General features: G+C 54.1%; 1 protein-coding gene across 1 annotated transcript; it reads left to right on the top strand.

Moving 5' to 3' along the window:
* Positions 1 to 3,569: 3,569 nt before the first annotated feature.
* On the top strand, positions 3,570 to 11,441 carry DES (desmin). Its single transcript, XM_016196882.2, has 9 exons — positions 3,570 to 4,158; positions 5,082 to 5,142; positions 5,277 to 5,372; positions 5,521 to 5,682; positions 5,842 to 5,967; positions 6,329 to 6,549; positions 7,781 to 7,824; positions 9,299 to 9,381; positions 9,586 to 11,441. Exons 1-9 carry the CDS (start codon positions 3,581 to 3,583, stop codon positions 9,625 to 9,627), a joined length of 1,413 nt encoding a protein of 470 aa, XP_016052368.2. The 5' UTR covers positions 3,570 to 3,580; the 3' UTR covers positions 9,628 to 11,441.

Raw genomic sequence — 11,441 nt, 5'->3', positions numbered from 1 at the left:
GTTGGCAGTGCTGCTGCTGAAGCAGAGCGTTCCTCTCTCACCTGCCTTCCAAGCCTCGGAGTGTTTTGCTGTCCTCCATGGTAGCAAATCCTCATGGGTGAAACCGAATTTTGGAAACAGACCCAAGTGGTTCGGAGCCAAGTCTGGTGGAGATGTTGATTTTGACTAGAGAATAGATGAATTTATCTATCATCCTCTATCTATTTATTCATTCATTTATTTTTTTGCCTCATTTAACCAAGAAACTCAGCCCTTGGGCTGGTCAGTGTGTGTGTGTGTGTGTGTGTGTGTCTGTGTGTGTGTGTGTATGTTTCTGAAAACTTTTTTCTTTATTGTTTTACAAAGTACCATGAACGTCTCTCCCGTGCACATGGGTGAAAATCCCCTACTGAAATAGAACATTGTATAGTTGGATCAAAAGTCTGCTGGTAACAAAAGGTGACGGACACAGTAAAATATCAGCTTAAGGTTAAAGCACACCACCTGGCAAATGCCCCCTGTGGAAAGCAGGGTTAGACTATTCTCAGCATAGAAATCAGAATTGAAGTCTAAAGAATTGAAGTCTAAATTTAAAGATACGGGATATCTTGTAAGCCCCTTTGGCCCCTACCTCCACCCCTCACTCCCCTGATGCTCCGTTGGCCCCTTGGGATGAATGGATCCTGTACATCTCTTTGCATCCAATGAAAGCCACCTGTTCTGCTGGTTCCTTAGCTCTTCCTGAACCCTTAACACATCTCCACATTCTCTCAGCACCTTCTGACTTTCCCTCTCTTTCCAGCCTTCCTTCATTTTCATTGTAGAGCTTTTCCATGCTGAGAGGTCCCCTCCTTCTTCTGTCCTGCAGGGATTCTGCACAGGTTCCTCCTCCTCTTCGAGCCTTGCAGAGTGCTGGGGACAGACACGCAGACCTGCGGACTGGGCCAGGCCTGTGCCTCCTTGGCCATGTGAAGCCTGCTCGCTCCTTGCCTGCTGGGACAGCTCAGGGAGCTGCTACCACATGGGCAACTGTAGCCAGTGCTGGTTAGAAAGGCAATTTCCTTATGTGGACTGGAAACTGTTTACAGAGAGGAGTCCCATAAATGTTCTGTCCTCTCCAGCTTCATGGAAATAGATGCACAGTTTACTATAGTACACTAGTCAGGATTGTTTTGACTACAAGTGACAAAAGTCAACATCAAGTTCCTTAAATGAAAAATAAGAAAAGTTTATTGGCCTCAAAGCCAGGAAGGTCACTGAAAGAGCTCACAAAATAGAGGAAGAGCTGCAGAACTAGGGCCCCAGGGGCTGGAATTTAGGATTGTCTGCCTGGCATTCTCCCCCTCACCAGGTGTCTCTGCCTCTCCTTTCATGTAGATGGCTTTTTCCTCCAGAAAGACCTTCCCAGTGGGCAGGAAACATGGTGTCCACAGGCTCCAGGTTAGTAATCCCAGTTCCATCTATAAATCTCAGGGAAGGTCTCTGATTGGCCCTGCTTAGGTCCCACTCCACCCCCTGAGCCAACCACCCCAGCAAGAGGGATGCAGTTCTAAGACTGGCTGGGAGCTGAGTCACCTATCCACTCCTAGGGGGGGGGGGTGTGTGTGTCCGTTGTTACCAAAATAAGGAAACGAGAAAGAAAGCTCGAAGGCTACATTGAATTACCAGAAGGACAGTGCTGCCTGGGATGTACTAAGAACCCACGTGGTCTCCAAAATTCTCCAGAAGCCTAGAATCTAGTTTGGGAGACGAGACACAGAAATAACCAGAAGGCAACAGCTTGCAGTGACTCGAAGGCTGGATAAGAATAGCTGGAACTCCCCACCCACTTTATAAGCTTGTTTCTTGGGTAAAAATTAGACACTTAATGTGAAAGGGCTTTGAAAAAGATAGCAGTCACAAAGCCCTTTACAGATGACCTGGCACATCCACACCCACCTTGGGGACAAAGCATGGGCTTTGGGGTGAGACTGCCTCAGCTTCCTGAGCTACAAAATGGGACTGATACTAGCTCCTACCTCAAAGGGTTGTTGGGGAATTGGGGGACATGGGTGCGGGGCGCTCAGCAGAGTGGCATAGAGTAGGTGCTCAGTGCATGTAAGGTATTATTATAACTTTTGCATATTGTTACCTGAGCATCTTCAAATGTGTAAAGGGTAGACATGGCGAGTCTAACATCCCCACTTTAAAATGAGGACACAGAGAATTAAAGGACTTGTCTCGTACTTAGTCCTGCTGGTGATGGCAGAGCTAGGGGAGGCCCAGCACTCTATTTCCAAGGTTTGCATTCCAAAAGGGTCAGGCCTAAGAGAGCCTTGAGTGCCAGGTGGAGGTGTAGAAGACGGCAGTGTTCATGGAGAAGTGGCATGTCCTCTGGGGTCAGCCAGTGCCTTGCGGATGGGCAAGCCCTCTGCAGGACTCCATTCCCGCTGGGGCTAGAACGTTATGGAGGTAGGAAGTAAGTGGGGCTTATCACCCCAAGCTTTCCTCTGCCATCTGACACTCATGCCTCCTCCTCAGGTACCTGGCCCCCACCCCAGAGCTTCTCTTCTGTGCGCTTGTTTACCGGACCCATGCAGTCTCCTCTATAAATACCAGCTCTGGTATTTCTGGTTGGCAGCTGTTGCTGCCAGAGAGATGGTTGGGTTGACATGCGGCTCGTGACAAAACACAAACCCCTGGTGTGTGTAGGCGTGGGTGGTGTGGGTAGGGGGATGAATCAGAGAGGAGTAGAGTGGACACCGAGGGGACAGAAGCCAGGTGAAGTTGGTGGTATGGGGGTGAGAGTATATTTAGCCACTGGAAACTGAAAGCACACCAGGCCTTTCCGTGAAACCACCCTGTTGCTGATAAACTTGAGGCCCTGTCCTCATCAGTAGGTGGGGAGGAAAAGGGCCTATGCTAGTCTAGGGGGAAACTGAGGCTCAGAGCTAGAACCCAGGTGCCAATGGACATACCTGAGCAGGCCAGCCCTGGCCATGGTGGCTCACTTCTTCTATCTAGGTGTGGCCGGTGGGCTCCTGATGGTTGCCTGAGCCCTTCCAAACCTCTGCCACTTCCAGAGACTCTTTAGAAAAAAAGGTGACTTGGAGCCTTTCTTGGGAACAGGCCTGGTCCCTTCAGGAAATGACCACAGTGTCACCTGGGAACCCAAAGGAGACCCTCAAACTAAAGGGCAGCCTCTCCCGAGCTCTCTCCCCTGACTACAGGCAGCGCGAGGTAGGCCCCCCAAGGTTGAAAGGGGCCTGCCTGGGGGTTCCGGACATGCCTGCTGCCCTGTGGAAGCTGCTGCGGGACGGCCCATGCGCCCTCCTAGGCTGATCAGCCTCTCCCACAGCCCTCACGAGCCCCCCACCAGCCGGCCGAGGGGCGCAGGCCTCTTGGGGGGGGGACTGGCCTCCCCGCCCCCGCGCCAGCGGCCGCCCTTTCCTGGCAGGACAGCCGGATCCTGCAGCTGTCAGGGGAGGGGCGGCGGGGGCTGATGTCAGGAGGGATACAAATAGTGCCGACGCCGGGGCCCCGTGTCCCCTCCGCCTCCCGCTCTCCGGCCGGCCGCCTGCCCGCCGCCTCTTCGCCGCCCAGCCTCGCCCGCGCCGCCGCCATGAGCCAGGCCTACTCGTCCAGCCAGCGCGTGTCCTCCTACCGCCGCACCTTCGGGGGCGCCCCGGCCTTCCCGCTCGGCTCCCCGCTGAGCTCGCCCGTGTTCCCGCGCGCCGGCTTCGGCACCAAGGGCTCCTCGAGCTCCATGACGTCCCGCGTCTACCAGATGTCGCGCACGTCGGGCGGGGCGGGGGGGCTGGGGTCGCTGCGGACCAGCCGGCTGGGGGCGGCCCGCGCGCCCTCCTCCTACGGCGCGGGCGAGCTGCTGGACTTCTCGCTGGCCGACGCCGTGAACCAGGAGTTCCTGACCACGCGCACCAACGAGAAGGCGGAGCTGCAGGAGCTCAACGACCGCTTCGCCAACTACATCGAGAAGGTGCGCTTCCTGGAGCAGCAGAACGCGGTGCTGGCCGCCGAGGTCAACCGGCTCAAGGGCCGCGAGCCCACGCGGGTGGCCGAGATCTACGAGGAGGAGCTGCGCGAGCTGCGGCGCCAGGTGGACGTGCTCAGCAACCAGCGCTCCCGCGTGGACCTCGAGCGCGACAACCTGCTGGACGACCTGCAGCGGCTTAAAGTCAGGTGAGAGCCGGGCGCTCCCAGAACCCCCTTTCCAAGGCCTGCTCACGCCCCCCGAGCGGAGATGGACTCCAGGCCTCTCCCACTCTGCAAAAGAGTTTTCTTGGAGGCATCCTGGGGTGGAAATGGGAGACCCTGGAAGAACAGGTGCCCTGTGGGCAGCCCCCCTTAAAAGGCATCTTAAGAAGATGGGGTGATGTTGATGGCGGTCAGGCAGACAGATGGGTGGAGGAAGGAGGCCCAGTTCAGTCAGAGGGGAAAAGGGGAGGTTGAGAGGAAATCTGAGGCCCGCTGGGAAGGGCAGGGGGTGCGGAACCCAAGCAGCAGCTCTCAGCTTCTCTGTGATGAGACCCTGGGGAGGGGGTATAGTGGGGATCTTGGCTGGGGGCCTGGCTGAGGCTGTGCCGTTTCACAGGGGAGCAGATAATCCAAAGGACAGGGGAGAGTCGGTGGGGGGCTGCAGCCCTCAGAAAGCTGGGAGGACCGGATGGGGGGCTCCACTGGGCTCCCAGTACAAAAGGGCAAGTATAGAGCAAGTGCTCGTGGGTCCTGCTTCCGACAGCCCAAGTGGGCAGAGTCACCACCCTGCCACCCAGGTCACAAACATGAACTGAGCACCTATGTGGGCCAAGCTGGGGCTAGGAACCAGGAACATAGAAGTGGTTAAAATAACCATGCTTCCTAATCTCAGCGAGGTCACAGTCTGATGGGGACATAGACTTCCAGGGTGCGGCTCTGGGGCAGAGATTGGGCCACTTCCTGTCCTCTCTCAGTTGGGCAGGGCCTCTACTGTCTCTACCAGGCTGCCAGGCCTCCTTTCTCTGCTCTCAGCCCACTCTCTGGGCAGCCCCCAGGCCAGTCATCTCCAGGGCAGTTTTATCTTCACTGACTATCTATCCTTCTGTCTGTCTGTCTGCCCCCACTAGGCTGCAAGAGGAGATTCAACTGAAAGAAGAAGCAGAGAACAACTTGGCTGCCTTTCGATCGGTGAGCCCTCTTTGATCTCCAGCATCCTTACCCCTGTGTCTGTCCGTCATCCCCCGTCCGTGCCCCCGGTGTGGCCCCTGTTCTGCCTCAGCCCTGTGTGGGTCACCCTGTCCCTCTTGCTTGACCTCTCCCAGGATGTGGATGCAGCCACTCTAGCTCGAATTGACCTGGAGCGCAGGATCGAATCTCTCAACGAGGAAATCGCGTTCCTTAAGAAAGTGCATGAAGAGGTATGCTCTGGGCCCTCCTCCTCAGGGCCCTTAGCCGCTGGTGAAAGCAGGCAGGAAGGGGGAATGGTGGTGCTGGGCTCTGGGAATGGGGGTGTGAGGATGCTGTGTGGGGCCTGGTAGGGGACTGAAGCCCAGATGCACCTTTCAGGAGATCCGAGAGCTCCAGGCCCAGCTTCAGGAACAGCAGGTCCACGTGGAGATGGACATGACCAAGCCAGACCTCACTGCTGCCCTCAGGGACATCCGGGCCCAGTACGAGACCATCGCGGCTAAGAACATCTCCGAAGCCGAAGAGTGGTACAAGTCGAAGGTGGGTGGCCTGGCCCCTGTGTCCCCCTCAATCCCGGTCTGGAAGTGTTTCCTGTGGCTCCATCCATGGGAGGAGGGTGAGCGGGGTCTCCATGCTCTCTGGTCTAGCCCGACCTGCAACCTGCATCTTCCTCATCTCAGGGCCCCTCTCTGCCCTTAGGTGTCCGACCTGACCCAGGCAGCCAACAAAAACAACGATGCGCTGCGCCAGGCCAAGCAGGAGATGATGGAGTACCGGCACCAGATCCAGTCCTATACCTGCGAGATCGATGCCCTCAAAGGCACTGTGAGTCCCTGCCCACCTTGGTTGGCCCAGCTCCCACCCTCACTCTGTGACCTTAGGCCTATCACATGCCCTCTCTGGGCCCCTGTCTCCTCAAATCCACCACAAGGGGAAGAACAGGTGGCTTGCCCTGTGTGGGGGCGCGGAGGCCGAACAGCGATGCTGCCTTTTGCCTTCTGTTCTCTGAGTTTCCTCATGACACTTCGAGTTCAGGGTTCCTTGGCTCAAAAGAGTTTGAAAACTCCTGGATCTGACCATCCAAGGTTGCCTCCCAGCCCTGAGTCTGTCTTTCCCCCATCCTGGACCCCCAGCGAATCCCCACTTAAAACAACCTGACCTTGACCTGGGCGTCCCTCCCCTGCAGAATGATTCCCTGATGAGGCAGATGCGGGAGCTGGAGGACCGCTTCGCTAGTGAGGCCAGCGGCTACCAGGACAACATCGCTCGCCTAGAAGAGGAGATCCGCCACTTGAAGGATGAGATGGCCCGCCATCTGCGCGAGTACCAGGACCTGCTCAATGTCAAGATGGCCCTGGACGTGGAGATCGCCACCTACCGGAAGCTGCTGGAGGGCGAGGAGAGCCGGTGAGGGACAAGGCAGGGCTGGTGGGGGGGGGTCTGGGAGACGCTGGGGGGCCCATTCCTGCCCCAGTGGGTGCTCAGGATCAACTCAACAAGATCTGGAAACAATTTTATACAAGAGGCCACCACTCCACTAATTGCAGAGAATTAACCAAGGCCACCTGGGTAAAAAGTGATTTAATTAATAGCTTTTATAAAAAGAGAAATATAACTATTCCCTCATCTGCCTTCAGAATTAAGAACCAGCAGCATAAAACCATGTTCAGCAAATGGTAATAAAATATTACTGCCAGTCAAGGGAGAGATGAGAGCAAAGTGGGGAAGGATGAGGCAGGAAAGGGAGGGGCCAGATAAAGGCAGAGACGGAGAGCCTTGGATACAGGCTGAGAGAGAGGGTGCAGACTTGTATACTGAGGGCGCACATGTGCACACACACACATACACACACCCATGCTCGTGGGCAAAGACCCAGAATGACATGCTCAGACATGTCAGTTCACCTCTAGACACAGAAAATAGCATACAGTTGGAAGGGAACACGGGGTCACCTGCTGGGGTGAAGGAAATGTTCTATATTTTTATTTAGATTTGTAGTTTCATGGATGTAGACCCTGATCAAAACTCACCAGATTGCACACTAAAGATCTGTGCATTTCACTGTATGTAAACTAAACTAAAAAAAAAGGGGATGCCTATTGGTACTCATAAAAATGATAATATCGGAAGTTTTTAAAAAATCAGCAGACATGTATAGATGTAGACTTACACATAGATTTCAGATTTTGTAGAATAACGGACATATAATGACATTTTAAGGTAGCTAACTGGCAGTTCCTGGAACTTGGCCTCACGTGGGTGGGCCAAAGGTTCCCAGCCTGGCTGGAGGGTGGGCACACACAATGGTGTCCCCCAGAGCTGCTATCGTACTTCCTGCTGTGTCAGGAGCAAGAAGGAAACCCTGAACTGGAGAGTGCAGTGGGATTGGGGGTGTCGGTGTCATGCCAGCAGGTTAGAGATGGAATGGGTGATCCTTCCAGAAGGGACAGTTCCTGGGACAGCTGAAGTTGGCCTTTGACCCTATGCCCTGAGCAGTGTGGCAGTGGGAGTGCTGGGGTCCCTGGGACTGGACAGCTTCGGATGGTGTTTAGAGAAGACCAGGGCAAGCTTTGATAGGTGGTCGCAGGGATTGGTGGAGGGTCCTAACCTTTTGGGGATTTGATCTCTCCCCTTTCAGGATCAACCTCCCTATCCAGACCTTCTCTACCCTCAACTTTCGAGGTGAGTGCATGTGGGCAGGTGGAGGCTGGGCTGGTGAGGGGCAGGAATCCAGCATGGGCAGTGCCCAAGGCCCGCCAGGAGGGGGGACGGAACTGTGGGGGCAGCACTGGGGCCCGGGGAAGAGAAAGGGGGCTGCTGCGGTGGGGGCAGTTTAGGTACAGGCATCTTCTGACAAAGAGATTATTTTATTTTGTTTTATTTTATGGTATTGTATTGACGATGTCCACTGTGCCTTCTGGAAGTATTGAGTATGAAACAGAAACTGTTTGCTGATATACCCAGACTCTGTAAAAACTAGGGGTGTCCTTGGAGACCTGGCAGCAGAAGCACCTAGATCCATACTCCCTGGGCTATAAGGCACCAACCACCCATTGTCTGTTTAGCAAGTTGCCAAGTGCCACTCCACCCCTCTCCGCTGCTTGTTGAACACCTCCAGTTTGCTAGAATAAGATGTTGGATGCAGGTTTATAACAATGAAGCCAAACCTTAGCAAAGCCAAACAACGAGAAGATGGAGCTGTTAGGGCATTCTGCCATTCTGCCATTAGTAATATGCAGATCGCATGGCTTTCCAACCCTGGAGAACAGAAAAACACACTATAATGATACATTAGGAAAGGAAGTCGGAGTCCTTGGCAGCTTCGCCTTTCCTAGATCAAACAGTTTATATCTTCGATGTTCATTTGCATCAGGGAAAAAAACATGCTGGCTCCACCGAGTCACAACGTTCATCACTGGCTGGTTGCTCTAGAAGGATATTCACGAAAACCAAACTCTTAGTACCAAGGACCTAAACTTGACCCTATAAAACTCAGAACCTCTCTTTTCAGTTAGTCGTTTATACAGACACTAAGTGTGAGCCTTACACTTAAAATGGCTTCATGCTTTTTGAAATTAATAGTCCTGTGGCCATGATAGGGCAAGTATCATTGCTACCATTTCACAATGAAGAAATTGAGGCACAGAGGGCCAGTCACTGGCTACCAACACAGTGAATCAGTGACTGACTCCTGTCCGACTCTCTTTAAGACATCAAATTAGTCATCTGGAGTCTTAAAGGCGGCTGGGTACCAGGCCTCCAAGAGAGTATCTTGGAGACTGGGCTTTGGGGTTCTGTTAGGGTAAAAATTCATGCTGAGCTCTCCTGCAGCCCAGGGGTAGAAAGGGAACAAGGAGATGTGTGAGGGATGGGAGTGCTGCGTGGTCTGGGCTCCTGAACCAGTCCACACCTGGAGCACATCTGTTGGTTCCTGATCCCGTCTCAGCTGTGGGACTAACCCTGGGGTCTGCAGAGCCACTAGCTGGGCTCAAGGACAGGTGATAAATGTCCTGCTGAAAAAGTACCAGGCCCATCTGGAAAGGTGGGGGGGAGTCTTCTGGGCTCTGCCCGGTGGGACCAGGGACGGACTCCCAACCCCTGGAACAGTCTGAGCCTGGACTTGGTCAGGCTGAGCATGTGGATGGATCTGTTACAGAAACAAGCCCTGAACAGAGGGGTTCTGAAGTCCATACCAAGAAGACAGTGATGATCAAGACCATCGAGACCCGGGATGGGGAGGTGAGCAGTCTGCTTGGTCCCCTTGCCTTTGGTGGGGGGCATGGGGGTGTCTGGGAAGCTGTCAGCCAGGTGCTTTCTGCCAGCTGTGCTTGTCTGGGTCCTTGTCTGAAGGGAGGGGGTCCTGCTGTTCTGGGGTGGGGGTGGGCGGCTGTGGCTCCATTCTCCTGCCAGCACTGGATTGGACTGTGCTCTCTTCCTCCCCAGGTTGTCAGCGAGGCCACACAGCAGCAGCACGAGGTGCTCTAAAGCCAGAGACCCCTCTGCCACCAGAGACCGTCCTTGCCCCTGTCCTCACTGCCTCCTGAAGCCAGCCTCCTTCCATCCCAGAGCACCACACCCAGCCACAGTGCTCCTCTCACAGCTTCTGACCCCTGTTCACCACCACCCCTCATGGTCCCCACAGGGAACATGGCCTATCCCTGCCCGGCTCAAGGAGCCCCCAGTAATGTGAGTCCTAGATGTTGGAAGTGAGAGAGCCAAGGCAGAGCAGTGGCCCTGCCCCTCCCACCTCTGTGACCTCAGGCTCTAGCCTCTGGCTTTGGAGAGAGTCCCTCACCCCAGAAGGGTGTTGGGACCCATGGAGTGGACCTCCCCACACCCCAGACCAGGTCAGAGAAAGAAAGGGACTCCTCAGTAAGCCGGGCAGGTAACTGGGGGACTAGTCCCCTGTGGAGAGAGGGGCACTAAATTAACCCCATAATCCCTTCCATTCCCAGGGTAGGCTTAGAAAGCAGGGGCTGCAAGAAGGAACCCCCGAAGGTGCCAGATGTGGGAGCAGGAGATTCAGAAGGAGTGAGGGTAGGCAAGATGCTGAGAGGAAAGGAGAGGACAGAGGCAGAGTGGTCTCAGGCAGGTGGCAGGGGCACCCACCTCCCCATGCCTGCCCCTCCCCCGCTGCAGGGGCTGGACAGAAACAATAAAAGAGAAGCACAAGCCTAGCATGTCCCCTGTTGTTTTGACTGCCAGGTCTCCTCTAGGGGCCCCTGAGCCCTGTCACACTGTGCCCTGTGATGGATTGTGCTGCCCTCCTGGCCAGCCAGACTGTCCCCCAGGGTCTGTCACCTCTCCTGTCCCAGAGCCTCCCAGCCTTGTTTTACGTGGGCAGCATTTAGGGGAGGGAGCTGGACAGGGCCTTTGTTGGGAAACCACACATACCTCCAATTAGGCCCCAATTCTGGGACTGCCCCCCTTGGGCCTCTTACCCCATTCAGATAATCAGGGAGCAGGGATGCCACCTGCTGTTCTTTTTGAAGGTCACCACCGCCCCCCACAGACTGGCTCTGAAGTAGGGCTCCTCCCCCAGTTCCTTCCCCAAAGCAGCTTACACCCTTTCCATGAAAACCGCCTAAGCACCTGTTATGCACAAGGGCGAATTCAGGAAAAGTGACAATGTTAAGGAAAATGAAAAGCTTTATCTTGTTCTTAGAGAAGACCCAGTATTCTAAAGCTGTCCCTTCATTAATTTATCACTTTAATGCAATGCTATCTCAATAAAACGCTAAAGGGAAATTTGGGGAGAATCTGGGAAGGTGGGAGGGGAATGTAGGACATATGAAAAGAAAATTAGGAAATTGTGGAATAAAACATTCACATCCATATGTTAAAGGTTTCTGTGGGGAAACCTTAATTATTTAACATAGGGCCTAGGGGCAATTGGCTGGCCACAGGGGACAGGATTAAGGCTGTCTCCCTTTTCACTCCTTCCAAAAAATAAATTCCAGGTGGATCAAGGATTTAGGAAGCTTGATGGATCCATGTAGGCCTCAGCTTTCCTGATGCTCTTCACAGGTTGAGAGATTACCCTTCAGAGTTGGGAAGAGGGTAGAGATCACAATAAATTCAGACTGTAGGTAAAATAAACCAAATGGGATTTTAGTCTTAAAGTGCCTACTCTGGTGTTCCTAAGTAGGTTTTTTCTAGAAACTTCCAAAAGCTTTTCTGGTATCTCTCTCCCCTCCTTGGATGCACTCCTTGCTCACAAGTTGCCCCTTCCCCTCTGGGCTGTGTAGTCCCTCCCTCCAAGAAGACTCCCTTCTCCTTGGTGTTTCTTTTTTTAAAAA

Source organism: Miniopterus natalensis, chromosome 8 (assembly GCF_054644295.1).
Source record: "Miniopterus natalensis isolate mMinNat1 chromosome 8, mMinNat1.hap1, whole genome shotgun sequence".
In the NCBI taxonomy this organism is placed as follows: Eukaryota; Metazoa; Chordata; class Mammalia; order Chiroptera; family Miniopteridae; genus Miniopterus; species Miniopterus natalensis.
The sequence above is the reverse complement of the archived record's forward strand: the minus strand, read 5'-3'. Positions and strand labels throughout refer to the sequence as shown.